The sequence below is a fragment of the Gadus chalcogrammus genome, chromosome 14 (genome assembly GCF_026213295.1).
Source record: "Gadus chalcogrammus isolate NIFS_2021 chromosome 14, NIFS_Gcha_1.0, whole genome shotgun sequence".
Taxonomy (NCBI): Eukaryota; Metazoa; Chordata; class Actinopteri; order Gadiformes; family Gadidae; genus Gadus; species Gadus chalcogrammus.
In genome coordinates, this window is record NC_079425.1 from 12,118,194 (window position 1) to 12,133,129 (window position 14,936).

The 14,936-nt window shown below is 43.2% G+C and overlaps 1 protein-coding gene and 1 pseudogene across 1 annotated transcript; both read right to left on the minus strand.

The window, feature by feature from the left end:
- Positions 1–2,452, minus strand: part of LOC130403659 (fibrillin-1-like) — a 24,912-nt pseudogene extending 22,460 nt beyond the window's left edge.
- Positions 2,453–3,655: 1,203 nt separating this feature from the next.
- Positions 3,656–12,075, minus strand: LOC130403660 (SHC-transforming protein 1-like). The gene is made up of 13 exons (XM_056608077.1): positions 11,944–12,075; positions 11,143–11,603; positions 9,526–9,596; positions 8,696–8,759; positions 8,467–8,586; positions 7,914–7,967; positions 7,610–7,661; positions 6,552–6,678; positions 6,191–6,380; positions 5,920–5,998; positions 4,838–4,952; positions 4,023–4,170; positions 3,656–3,784 (listed from the first exon to the last, which is right to left on the minus strand). Exons 2-13 carry the CDS (start codon positions 11,599–11,601, stop codon positions 3,656–3,658), a joined length of 1,608 nt encoding a protein of 535 aa, XP_056464052.1. The 5' UTR covers positions 11,602–11,603; positions 11,944–12,075.
- Positions 12,076–14,936: the final 2,861 nt, after the last annotated feature.

Here is a 14,936-nt window from a genome sequence, read left to right on the forward strand (position 1 = left end):
TGTAACTGCTACAGACAATCCATCTGGAACAATATCTCTATGCATGGTTTTCCACATGATATTAATCTGGAAACCATACCTATATATATATTATATATATATATATATATATATATAGAAATTACCCAACACCAAGCCTACATATTTGTGACTGTGTTCATTAACTAATAGAATGAATAAAAAGCTTCTGAATGATTTAATTGTTTTATTCATGTTTATGATATCTTTGTATAACCTTCTCGCCATTCAAAGAAGTTTTGTGAATGGTAAAGTGACAACTCTGACAAGAGTTTAACTAACATTTGGCGTGATGTATATAAGAATAAGAAAGCTGTGAGACTGTAAGAGACAAACATTATAGGATTTGATCGGACGGATACCATTCCTGACCATACTGCAACGGCTTTACAATGTGAGTACGGACATGAAACATGTCCCGGTCGCCTGCCATAAGTTGGTTCTTCCCAAACGTTTGCTCCCTCTTCCTTTTTCTCCTTTTTTCAATCATGTTAGTAATGCATCCTGAAGAAACCATTGACATGTTTCTCCTCATAGAGCGGTGATTAATGTGGTGTTCGACGACCCTCTAATCGTGACCCAGGCAGGAGTCAACAAGGGCCTGAGCATCACACATGCAGTCAGCAGCATATTTTATACATGCTTGTCATCTCTTACTTCAGGCCACCATCCTCGTGAGTGACAGCTGCTGACTTGGGCTTCAGGGAGGGCTTCATAACTGACCCTAGGTCGTTGGTTGATGTGTTAGTACGTGGTTTCTCCACCATATCCAAGCTAAATCAAAGATAATTAAATGAAGTCTACAACGGCACCACGTTGTGTTGTTGCAACCTTTAGGAATTTCACATCTTGACAACTACATTTAACTGTACATCTTGAACTGTTTTTCTGCGTCACTTTCAGTTAAAGGTGCCTAATTTATGTTTTCTGCCACGTTATTTTACCAACCCATGAGGCACCACGTTGTTCTGTTTTAGCGTGTATCTCGCGCAAGAAAATGTCAAGGGCCAATTGGAAAAAGAATGAAATAGTAAAGAACCCATTAAAGGTATAATCCATAATGACCTAAGCAATAGCACCGTTTGCAGAAGGAAAAATACTTTCGACTGAAACAAACAGCGTCATCTTGTGGTTAACCCAAAGGGCCGTGAGAAAATAAAGGAAATTGTGTTGTATTCATCTACAGGTGGTCAAAGTGAAGCCTCCGATGTGTGCATGGAGATATTGTGTTATGTGACATTTTGTTATTCTCTGTCAAGTAATATGTTTTATTGGATGACAGGGCTGAACCCGACCCCGGATAAGCGGACGAAAATGAGAGACTGGATGACAGGATCAGTAAAACTCTGAATATAAAAAGATTATTTATTAGATTCCATAATTAATCACATGATAGGATCCTGGAGCCCTAGTTGATGCAATTGTTGCAACCACAATAAAGACACTGGTATAAAGCCAACGCTACCTGAACTATTTTGCATTGGTGCCAAGGGTTTATATATTTTGTATGATCTTGGAGATCTCCACCTCAACACTCATTGTGTACAAAACATTTTTCGTATGGATGAATGTGTGCGTGTTGTGTGTGCGTGCGTGCGCTGTGTGGGTGTGGCGTGTGTGAACATGGTTTGTTTTGTAATGTGTGTGTGTGCGTGTTGCGTTTGTGTGGTGTGCGTGCGTGTGTGTATTTGCGGAGTGCGTGTGCATGTGTATGCGTGAGAGGCATATCGACATGAGATGAGCAAACATGTGTTGGTGTTTGGACAGTCCTGTCCCTCAGGTTCTGCTTGCTATTGTCTAATGGCTTCCTTGGCAGATCTCAGCGACGCAGCGCTCGTACTCACAGCGAGATCGAAACCACGCCCCCGGTTCCATTTCCTCGTAGTCGCACTTTAAACGCTCTCAAAGAGCGGAGCTCACTAAAGACCATATGAAGGCTTCTGTGAGTCATGTGGTAATCAATCAACACATCTCGCGATGGCCTGATACTAGTTAAGCACTCATGACAGGCCTAATGAAGGGGGTTTATACATTGAAATGGCTGAACCACGTTGGAGACAACGATGGGGGCCCCGCCTGAACTGAGGCAGACTCCATGTATGTGTGTACCATGTGATGCCAAAGAAGTGATTGGAAGCCCTCAGTCTTCTCTCTAAATTTTAGAAGAACGAAGTTATTGTTCTGGCAGAAGTGGTTCTGCAGAACAACAGTTGGAGCGACGATTTGGGGTAGGAATGAGTAATTTATTTTTGATAATGTTGTTTTGGGACATGCGGGGCTGTAGGGCCATGCCTCACCTGTAGGGGCAGACTGTGATGCGGACATTCTTCTGTGTAAACGGTTGGATGACACTGCTCCCAGAATACATCAGGTGTGCTGTGGCCCAGAATCCCATAGGACCACAGCCTTCTGCAGGGACGGTAATATCTGGCATGTCACGTGCTCAGAGTGAGTTGAGTGTCCTGTGTGCCATTCTTGTTTGCAATTTGGTTTTAAAATATGCAACACTATCAAATCCAGCTTTATACATATTCTCTGTTTTTTTTTTTTTCCAGATGTGTTCAAATTACATTGGGTGCAACATTATATGTGATATGTGCTCTTATTCACAATCCTCTGGGGCAGATGGCTTTTCAGGAAAGTGTACCTTTCAAGTATTTTTTTAGTGCAGGTGTTTCCTGTGACTAAAGAAGATGACTCATTTCTACTTGGATCAAATTTATGTCAGGATAAGTTGTATTATGCATCCCAAACAGGAATTAAGGGTCTTTCACATTAAAGTAAGAAAGCAATAAAATATGCAATTAAGAGAGGCATTTATTAGGAATCAAGCAGTGTTTGTTTACATAGTAAGAGTTAACAAAAGTAGTTAAGAGCCAGGTAACATCATGTGATCCCAAACAAAAAAAAACGCCAAAAGATGATTACTTCAGTTAAAACCATCCAAAACTAATGCAACTAAAGATAGAAAAACATATCAGGTAAGATCCATCAAGTGAATCCTTGGCATACATTCAATTGTGCTTTGAACCCCTGCATACATAAACCGAGGGAGGGAGGGCGGGCGGGGGGAGAGAGAGAGAGAGAGAGAGAGAGAGAGAGAGAGAGAGAGGAGAGAGAGAGAGAGAGAGAGAGAGAGAGAGAGAGAGAGAGAGAGAGAGAGAGAGAGAGAGAGAGAGAGAGAGAGAGAGAGAGAGAGAGATTTTTGGATTGTGAATTGAAAACAAGATTGTTCTGCAGACACGTGGTTCTTAACAGGTGAAAAGGCACAGCGTGGATTCAGCTCAAGTCTGACCTGAGATTAAATATTAATAATAACCAAGTCACACTAAACAGTATTCATATGTCCTTGAATAAGCCTGTTATCAGATGCACTAAGTCATTTTCTTGCTGCCTTTTGAGTGTATACTAATTTACAATGTACAGTGTTCAGTTAGTGTTAGCCTGTACACCTCTATAGTGTTCCCTAAAATATATAACAGCTATGCAATACATTATTTTTTATTTACAACAAAAGTTTTGAAAACCACTGCTGTGAGTGAATCTAACATAAAATCAATACCAGGTTGGTGTTTGTGGGTGTGTGATGAGCGCATGTGCACGTGCGCGTGGTGTGTGCATGTGTGTGGGGTGTGTGTCAGTATGTGTGCAGGATGGGTTGAGTTAGATTCAGCTCGCTGGAGCCAGAGACGATGGGTGTTCGACTCCCCATGTGGAAACGAACCAGGTGACCCACGCTCTGGAACACCTGATCGCACGTGCGCACCTGACAAAACAAGCACACACACACACACACATTTTGTTGCTGAAGTGAACACCCACCACACAACGCAGTACATAACGTGAATGTCAGAAGAACCTACACAACATGATGGATGGGTGCGCATACACATAGCCACATAGATGCACAAGCACACACATTGATTGTCGCTCACTCTCTTTCTCTCTCCCTCTCATCTGAGTTCACTCAAATACTATCTTAACGCACACAAACAAACACACACCTGTCCGTTGGGGTGGACCAGAAGGAGGTGCTTGACGGTTTGCCCCTCCATGCCGCTGAGGACGTACTGGCCCGAGGCAGAGCAACTCTCCCTGACTAGGAAGTCCCCACTGCAGGACAGCAGCGCCTCCGCCTGCTTACGGCCAAGCCTGCAACCAGACACCGCCCGAGACAAGGGGTTAGGTAACGCAGTCATAAGCATTAACCTACAGTTAATTACAGTTGACTTATGGTCTAGTAATCATTTACTAATGCCGTTCATGTTTTCTAATGGTCATGTTAACTATGGTAGTGATGCTTATGTTGACTAAGGTTGTTGCTTCATTTATACATAATTGAATAGGGTTAGAGTTCAAACCTGACCCTAACCCATTAACCCTAACCTCTATGCAGGTGCTATATAATAATGTTTATAGCTGCATTAAGGAATGTTAATTAATAGTTAATTAATGTACCCTTATTGTAAAGTGTTTACCAGCCATCTTGGGTTTATAAGCTCATACCCACACATCTGTTTCTTTGAACATCTTTAAACATATCTCTCTGAACGTGTCAAGCTACAGCGTTAAACTCTTCTTCACTTTGGAATTAGCTTTAGCTGTAGCCTCGTTGTGCCAATGGGTATCGTAGAGTAACCAAACCAAAGTATAAACACAGCAAGGGCCCAACCATGTGGTGAAAGACCACAAAAGTTATTGCAATCCCTCTTTGCTCTCCACTTTGAATACCTGGCAAGAAAAGTATTTGACTAGTGAATAAGAGACAGTTATTGAGGACAGAGGTTGGGCTTTAGAGAGTGGTGTTACGGTTATCCACCTGCCATGAAACCACCCTTCCTCCTCTATTAGGTCCTGGGAGAGCGGGCGCCACTCAGGTCCGATGTCAGGCTGCTCCATAGGCTCCATGCTGGCCTCACAAACACTCATATTAACTGGGGGAAAATTAGTCAATAATTTAGAATATTGTGGAAAAGTTAATCAATTAAAATAATTACATTAAAATTGAAACTCATATTATACGTATTCATTACAGTCCAATTGAAGTATTTCAAGGCTTTGTTCGTATATGTTTCTTTTTTAGGTCCCATAGTCTGGAGGAAGAATGGAGAGGTTGCTTGTTCCAAGTTGTGTCCAGTGTGAAGCTTCCACAGCCAGTGATGATTTTGGTAGCCATGGTATCTTCTGGTGTTGGTCTACTGTGTTATGTCTACGCAGCTGTCTACGGACATTTTAGAGGAATTGAGGCTTCCTTCTGCTTAATAGCTTTATGGAGATGCTGATTTCATTTTCCAGCAGGACTTGAACCAGCTGCCAAAAGTAGCAATACCTGGTTTAATGAAAATAGGATTACTGTGCTTGATTGGCCAGCAAACTCGCCTGATCTGAACCCCCTAGAAAAGGTATGGAGCGTTGTCGAGAGGAAGATGAGAAACACGAGACCCAACAATGCAGACGAGCTGAAGGCCGCTATCCAAGCAACCTGGGCCTAACACCTCAGCAGGGCCAAAGGCTGATCGACTCCATGCCGCTCCGCATTGGAGGCAGTAATTCATGCGAAAGGAGCCCCAACCAAGTACTGAGTACATATACAAGAACATACTTTCAGAAGGCTGACATTTCCGTCTTAAAATCTTTTTTTACAGGTCTTATGTACATTTTCTGAGATACTGAATTTTGGGTTTTCATGAGCTGTAAGTCATGATCCTCAAGATTAATAAAAATAAAGGCTTTAAATGTTTCACTTTGGGTGAAATGAATCTATATAATATATGAGTTTCACTTTTTAAATTGAATTATTGTAATGAATTTATTTTACCACAATATTCAAATTCATCACATTAGTATATGCCCACAAAGCCCAACTCGGGTTGTCTTATTAATTGGTCTCCCGGTCTTTACCTGTAGACGGCGCTGCAGGGCCGTGTGCAATGCAGCAGTTCTCATACAATGAAATCGGCCTTGAGGAGCAGACCTGCATCTGAAATTGAGTCATGCAGAAAATGAGTCTTCGTGCACGTGTGTGTGTGTGTGTGTGTGTGTGTGTGTGTGTGTGTGGTGTGTGTGTGTGTGTGTGTGGTGTGTGTGTGTGTGTGTGTGTGTGTGTGTGTGTGTGTGTGTGTGTCAAAAATCAGCTAGATATAATAATACTAACTAAAACTTAATTTCTGACCTCTTGTATCACACCGTCCTGTTGATCAGCTTCTCTTGAGATACGAAGGTCCTGTATTCCACCAGAAGGGGGCACCTTGCCTGGGATCTGATTGTAGTAGTCTGACTCCCCTGAACGTTCATTGAACTCTGTGATTTCGTTGTCTCTAAAGCACCGTTCTGGTATCCTGTCAATTATTTCGATCAAACACCTGAATTCACATATTAACCACAACATTCATTCATATATTCTCACTGTGAACAAACATTTCACAAATGTAATAATATTAAATAAATAGATGGATTGATGGTATTCATGGGGAGGTCTGGCCAAACCAAACAAAAGGATTCACATAGGTAAAGGTGCAATAGCTAATATTTACCTCTGCGTTGTGGGTAAGATAAATGCATTCTGGCTGAGAAGCTGCCTGAATCGAGCCTGAAAGGCCTGATCAATGCTGCTGATGATCTTGCAGGCCCGACCCGCGGGGCACTTCACTATGTAGCACACTGGAGGGGGAGAGAGAGTGACTGAATGAGCAGAGTGTTAAATGAGGCCAACATAATCTCTGATTCAGCAATTCTACTATTTCATAGCAAAACTTTTGGGGGGGGGGGGGGGGGGGGGGAGAGGTCACAGTGCCTGGGTCGGAAACTGAAAACTGAAGAGGCAGAGTAACTGCCTGTTTCCTTATTTGTTACAGAGATATTATACCGAAGAGAAACTGATTAGCGCAAGTACATTAAGGGTAAGTCTCGTGAAAATTTAACTCAGGGTCGTTTTCTGCATTAAAAACGATCAAATAAGCCCAGATATTTTTTCGCTGGAATGTGGCTAAAATCTCGCTTGACTCGGTGTTGCTGGAAGACGCACTGCCCATGCGAGTCAAGGACTCTATGAGTGGCCACTAATATTACCTGTAGTCCCTTCCGGCAATAGACATCATGCTCTGTGTGATGTCTCTTGCCGGAGGCTCTATACTGGTTGATCAACGAAAGAATATGTCTGGAGGGTTTATTTGATCTGTTTTCATGCAGAAAAAGACACTCGGTTTTCGCCTGACTTAAACTTAAAGCTTTCAAAGAGGATTTTAATAAATGTTGCAATTCCTTGGCCAGTCTTAATGGAGTTGATTTGAAATCTTTATAGACAGTTTTCTTTGCTGTCTACTACTGCTGGCTGAGTTTTGGTTTGACTTTCTACTACTGCAGGTTGAATCTGTGTTTGCTGTTAACAGCGAAATACGTGCTTCTAGATAAAGAGACAAGAGAGACAGTTCACCCAGATTGTCCTTTTTGAATGTGGGGCCAATGCTGACACAATTATAATACTTAAGTGCAATACATTTCTGAAAGCGATACAAATTTTTCAGAAAGTTATACAAATTAAATTGGATTTGTGGAAGTTGAGAACATGATTATCGAGAGCCATAAAACTCACGTCTCCGGTTGGAAGGGTCTTTGGCAACGTATGCAATGAAATCCGCCAAGTCCTTAAATCACAATCAAATAAAAGAAGAAATAAATGACAAATGAAATGACTTACAATGTGTACAGTGTGTGTGTGTGTGTGTGTGTGTGTTCGAGTTGGAAATACCTCGGCTCTTCAATAATGTCAGCCAACCGGGCAGCAATTAACCCAAATCAAGTTACTCACTGTGTGCGTGTGTGCGTGTGTGTGTGTGTGTGTGTGTGTGTGTGTGTGTGTGTGTGTCAGACAACGGGGGATAGAGAAATTAACCTACCGGGTCTCCTCCTGAAGCAAAAGAGATGGCCTGTATGGAGTGGTGGGCTACCGTCTGAGGGATCAAAGGGGAGGATAGAAAACAAGTGAAAGGCACTAACATCTGAATTCTTGACTGGAATGTGGTGCCAGTCAAATCTGGTTACATCACTCAAATTTTGATGAGGATCATTTTAGTCAAATTTAAAATACAAAAAATGATTGATTCAGGTATTACGTGGCAATGTCAGATCCTGTTTGTGTTTCAGATGTATCCCAGGAAATCTGTTCCAATAACCGTCCTATACGCTCCTCCGGTTATTTCCCTTCTGTCAAATTACGTGGATGGCTCAAAGGATCACCATACCACTTTGGAATCAGAATCATCATCATACAAATGCGGCTCTTGCGGTTGTATCACTCGTGCGTAATCGTGGCGACAAAGACACAACCCACTGAACTGTAGGACTTGAGGGGATCATGTTGAGACAATCGAATGCTATGAAGGAAGTGGGGGAGTACATTGTGGAGTAGGAATATGTCGGGACATGAGGGGCTGCAGTACCGTGCCTCACCTGTAGGGGGCAGACTGTGGTGAGAGACATGCTCTCTGTGGACACGGTGAGGATGACACTGCTTCCAGAGAACTGCAGGTTGCTCTGACCCAGAACCACTGACACAGCCTTCGGCAGGGACTAATCACAAGATCACTGTTCATTAAGAGTGTTTGCGTGTGCGTGCGCGTGTGCGTGTGTGTATGTGTACGTGTGCGTGTGTGTGTACATGTGTGTGCTTGTGTCTTACCCTTTTACTTCTTATAGCTGACTTGACACCTGGCGATGCCTCACATAGACGACTAATAGCCTCTCTGTGCACACACACATACATACACACACAAACACACGCATGCTCAAACATGCACACACATTAAAACAATGTAAAGAACACACACACACACACACACACACACACACACACACACACACACACACACACACACACACACACACACACACACACACACCACACACACACACACACACACACACACACACACAAATTAGCCAATAGCAAATAGCAAAAACTATCAGAAGCATTCAAAAATCCTAAAAGCTTAGCAGCCAATCATTTGATAATATAATGTCTCTATTTCTCTCTCTCCTTCTGTCCCACATTTGTCTATGTGCCATCTCCCTATCTCCTCCTTTATCCTTTTTAGGTCTTCCAGAGAAGATAAGAAGGAAATTAGTCTAATTCGATTTCATGCCCGTTCAATCAGCCATGTTGCAATAAACAAAGCCTGATGTGTTTGACTGGGATGTTGCAATCCAGGAGCAATTAGTCAACACTAAAACACAGGAAGCAAAAGCCCAGGATGAGAAAATACGGACCTTGTTCCTCCTTTAACCAAAAATGTGTGTTGTTAGGGTGTTATTATTTACATCTTCCATGTGCTAACATTTGTGACATAGCCATGCATGTCCATCATCTTCATCATCCTCTTCATCATCATCACCATCATCATCACGCCATAGAGGCTATCCTATAAATGATGTTTTCCCTCATTTATAGTCATTGTTGACGTGGGCAGCGTGCTATGTGAGGTATAGTACAAGCTGAGGTATTGGTCTTACCGTGTAATTTGCATTCTTGTGTCAAAGTCCAGCGTTCTCATGGACTGCGTTACTTCCAGGCTACCCATGTACTAAACAAAACAACATTCAGTCACTCAACCATTTCATTTCACTTCTTACACTTAGAGCAAGAACAAGGCAAAAACCTCCCATCAGCGTGTGTCTGTCTATGGGCAAAATGTTTAATACAGGCTGACTGCACATGCCCCAGGCAGTGTTGTGTTAAAAGGGTAGGGCCACAGACTGTATCAAGATGGAATAACTTTTTTTCCGGTGGAGTTCAATTTGAATGGAGTTGACTGGAGAGCTTCCGCATAGCAGGAACTGCATATAGCCTGCAGGCAGGATGAGGAGCAGTGCTAATGTGAACTGTAGTCAAATCAATACGGATATCCGTGTGCATATCTGTGTGCTTGTTTTGGAGGACAGAGAGTCAATGTGATCCGGTTTCGAGCATAGTTATATTTTCGCAGGCCCTCTCTGCTGATCAGCCATGTGGACGCACCTCCGGTTCAGGGCAGCATGGGTTTCTGCCGATACCGGATACCGGATGGACGTGCACACACACAGACATGAAGGCATACACGCAAACAGACATGCACAGACACACAGACACACACACACACACACACACACACACATACACATCCACACATACATGTACACACTCACACACACAAACACATACGCACGAATGCATACACTTTGAACTCTCTCTCTCTCCCTCTCTCTTCTCGCTCTCTCTCTCCCTTCCTCTCTCCCCTCTCTCTCTCTCACACACAGACAGTTTCTTTCTCTCTGACAGCAGATCTAGAAAGGAGCACAGAGCCAGGATGAGTCACTACTGCCCACACAGGTAGCTTTGCCTGGAGGGGAGGGGAGGAAGAGGGGAGTCTGAGCCCAGCAGTGCCTTTGATTGTGTGTGTGTGTGTGTGTCTGTGTGTGTGTGTGTGTGTGTGTGTGTGTGTGTGTGTGTGTGTGTGTGTGTGTGTGTGTGTGTGTGTGTGTGTGCATGCATGTGTGCTTGTGTGTCCAACTAATTAATTGCATACATATCGAAATCTTGATTTTGGCCGCTGCAACTACATTAGCTTTAAAGGTGGAATGTGTTAATGTGTTCAATTTTTAAAGGATAGATAATTAAGATTTTGTTTGCAAGTAACATTAGAATCAAAATACAAACCATTATATCTCAGCAATTGCTTTATTGTTATTATTGTATTTTAATATTCAGTAGGAGCCACAGAGTATGAGTTGAATCGATAATCTGTTAAATGCGATGAATAATTGCAATTAAAATATCGGGTCAAATAATCGCAACTATCATTATCATACCATAATCATGCATACCTAGTGCATGTAGAGCAAGCATAAGATGTGAAAGTGACTAATGTTGGATTTTGACAGGGTCAAAAGTACATGACAGTAGCACTTCATCACTAATACCTGAAACACAATGTCAGGCAGTTTGTAATAGCATAATTAGGGAATTGTTTAGAACAAAAATGCAAATCAAGCAACTTTCCTATCCAGGTTCTTCAGGATCATGTTTTCCCCAGGGGATGTGGATATTATGTCTACAACAACAGCATGATGAATATGTATGAGCTCATGTACCTCCACATGATGATGATGGACCACGCTGTTCTCAGGGCCCTCCTCTTCCGGGGGGACTATCTTCAAACGGCACAAACCACCTTGCAGCGGGTGTAGGGGACACCCCTGCAGAGCGATGGGCCCCTTGGTGCCTCCGGCGTGGCAACGGGACGCTTGGCCCGACGTCCAGTCCGCGTCCGAGACGGGTCGCTCATCCGCACGTCTGTCTATGTTTCTGTGCCCGCTTTTGTGGGTCAGCGCCCCCAGGCCACCCAGCAGCGAGATGCCGGCCATGCGGGGGATGAAGCCCCTCAGGGTGCTGCTCTCTCCGTTGGGGGCCCGGGCATGGGCGTCCTGGGCGTGTAGCGGGGCGAGCGGTGCGGCCAGGGCCTGCGGGTCTCCCTTGGTGTCCTGGAGTCGGTCGTCCAGGGAGCTGAGGGAATCGTTGCGAAGGCGGCTGTACTTGGTGCGCTGCAGCATGCCTGGGGAAGAGAGCAGCAGACAGCATGGGAGTCAGACCTCAGACAGCGGTGGATGACCTCCTTGTTAGTGTGTGTGCATGATGTGTAGTGATGTTTGGTCGTACATATGATGGTACTCTGACATGATGACCCTCCAAGGATATTACAGATCCTTGCAGGCAATCATACAACAAACAGCTGCACATGTGTGAAAATATCGTTTGTGCTGATTAGAAATGGCAGTTCATCATTGAGAAACCTGAGAAAAACATAGGGGAAGTTTGTCTGCTGTCCCACAACCCCTTCTATGAACATAAAATATGCCCATACTCAAGCATTACTGTACACACTTGGTACTCACCTGTTTGGTAGTTGTGAGAGTCGGCTTGGTCTAAAAGCTGTCCTGGTCCAGTGTACTCCTCGCAGAGAGGAGTTCCATCACAATGATCTACAAACTCTCTTACTCGTCACCTCTCTGATAGACTCTCCAATAAACTCCTCACCAACTCACTATCTCTTGCTCTCTGTGAGGCAGGGCAGCTTTCATGAATGAATTTTTCTCTTTATGAATGAGATTCTTTCTCTCTTTCTCTCTCGCTCTCTAATGTGTAAATGGAGCCACCCGTCCCCTCCTCCTCCCTGCACTACCAGCCAATCAGAGGCCTGCAGGGTGACTCATGCAGCACACACCATATATACACGCACACACACTCACACACACACACACACACACACACACACGCACACACACGCGCACACTCGTCAAATGCAACGCTGGTGCGCAGCGTCTCAATCAGGAAGTGACGAAAACAGCTAAGTGGAATAATACTCCATTGTCCGGCTACGCAAGCAGTTCAATTAGAGCTCTAGGAGGATATTGGATTATAACAAGGCTATGCAAACATGATCGGCAGTGTTAGCCAAGTTACTTTCAAAGTGTAATAAATGTCATATTACTTAATACTTCCACCTTAAATACATGAGTAAAGTCACAATATTAGGCTACTTACTTTTGCGTTACTTTTAGCAAAATACAGATAGCGATCGAGCATCCTTAAATTCACGTCAATCACACACCATGATCAACAGCACGAGGGATGTACGAAGCAGCCCCAGATCCAACTTTTTTTTAACTGAATTATTATTGATCGTTTATCAGAAAAAAATGAATGATTTAAAATAAAAAAAACATTCTGATCCTGCATTACAGCCCTTGAAAATAATGATATTGTTGATCAAAAACTTTAGCACACATGTTTAAACTCTTTAGTAACATTCGTCATTGAACTTGTGGGGTTTGGGGATGACAGAACAAAAACTTTATCTGAGAAATGTCCCAGGTTCGCTCTTAACTTGACTCATGAACCCTATGATTTGAAGTCATGGAGACAAAAGACACCGTTTAAAAAGACACTTCCCTCATAGTATTGTGCGGTGTTTCCTCCCCTTTTTCTCCTTGTTTCTTTGCATCGTTTCTGATTATTCGGTCCTGATGTTCCAAAGAAGCACATAAACATTATCTAACTTACCATTAAAGAACCCCTTGGCGCCATCTTGTGATGATCCGGTGCAACACTTTTATTATAATCTGGAAAACATGTATTTATGGGGCCGATTCTGCTCTCTTATAACAAACAACACTTTTAGGGAAAAATAAAGATTGGTGGATGACACGGTAATGACACGGTTAGGCAGTTGAAGAGTCTCAAGGCGGACTTAAAAATGTTAAACTATAAGTGAAACTCCGAATGAACTACGTTCTTAAGGGATAGGATCGCAGAGCTTAATAACATTTCCATATCCTGTCAACTAATAAACAAAATCCTCCATTGAACCACGCAGGTTTAGGATTCCTGTTGGTGGCCTGCTGCATTTTTTTTTTTTTTTAAATTGGGGACACATGGAGAATAACCTTAAAGAATCTTATATCCGTTATGGAATACAGCAAACTGCAAAAAATATTTGGCTAATATTGAAGTAGGGGTCAAACGTTTGCAGCAAATTTGATGCCAATTCACTTATTTTTCGGCAGGAGGGTAGTCAGACACGCGTAGCTTGTGAACAGCAAGCAAGGCAGCCAACTGCTTGAGGCCCCAGGCCACCAGGGGGGCCCAAAGGTCCGATAAACTTTACTTCACACAGAAATTACTCATAATAACTGCAGCGACTGCATCTCCCTCGCAGGACAATTTCAATTTCAGGACAACAAGTTAGAAACCTTGACTTCAAACCATGTTGTCATTCCTATCAGCTAGGGTAGGGTTGCCCAACGAGTCGATCGCAATCGTCGATAGATCGCAAAGGTAGTACGGGTAGATTGTGTGACATTCCATATAAATAAAAAATAAGAAAATTATCTGCCATACTTTGACAAACAGTTCAGGACTTTTCTTTTGTTGAGCCAATTGCTACATTTAAGTGCTATAGAAATTTTGCACTGTTTCACTCAAACAAGTCTGCAGTGAAGGATGAGATTTTGATGGTACAAGGTGATATTGAGCCAGTGGCTTAGCTTAGTTAAGCTGGGCCCCGGTTCAAGTCTTGCGCTGGGCCCCCGCCATTCGCTCCCATCCATCCCCAACGCACAATGAACATGTATCCGCTCCCCATAGGGCCTAGGCCGACAGCCGAGGACCCAAAGACGAAACCATGGACAGTGACTTAGCATCCCTACATCACACAGCACATTAAAATCCGAGCAGAGAGGGAAAGGACACACGCACAATCATTATTAGAACCACAGACAGTGACTATTTGCATCCCGATCAGAAACAGAACACGATCAGAAACAGAACACAATAATCTATTCAGCTGAACACACAACCATATTTCCCTAACAGCACTAATGGCCTGATCAAAAAACAAACATAGCCAATGGACACAATGGGCACAGCGGCCATGTGATGTGGTGAACCTGTTCTGCTGGTTTGTCATCCTTTCTCTCTGATGCTCTTGTTTTTTTTACCCTTTGTTTTGATTCAGGTTATTCTGATTATGTCTCGGCAAGATTGAACCATCACGCCAAATCACCCATTATCGAAATATGCATGCCAACTTTAAACAACAAATGAATAACTCCAGAATATCAATTTAGTTGCTCACACAGGAGCAACTCATCACACTAATATTTTCTTTAATTATTTTATTGATTTATTGTAACTTTTTCTCTAGGGGCTCCTGGGGCCTCGTGGACCCCGGTGCATTGAAGCACCACACATAGCTACGCCCCTGTATTGAGCTTAAGTCCAGAGCTCATGGACAATTTGGGAATTTAGACAGAAAGGAAAAGTATCCAAACTTGGCCTACAGAAAAAGTGCATATTTTGCTGCAGAGGCCTGGGTACAGAGCATGAG

Bases quoted from the DNA above. Each gene is read 5' to 3' on its own strand.
- LOC130403660 (XM_056608077.1), bottom strand. From the start codon at position 11,601: ATGCTGCAGCGCACCAAGTACAGCCGCCTTCGCAACGATTCCCTCAGC. The intron at 6,679-7,609 runs GTGAGTTTTATG...CTCCCCCTCCAG, and splicing joins AGACCCTTCCAACCGGAGAC to TGTGCTACATAGTGAAGTGC. The intron at 6,381-6,551 runs GTAAATATTAGC...ATGTGAATTCAG, and splicing joins ATCTTACCCACAACGCAGAG to GTGTTTGATCGAAATAATTG.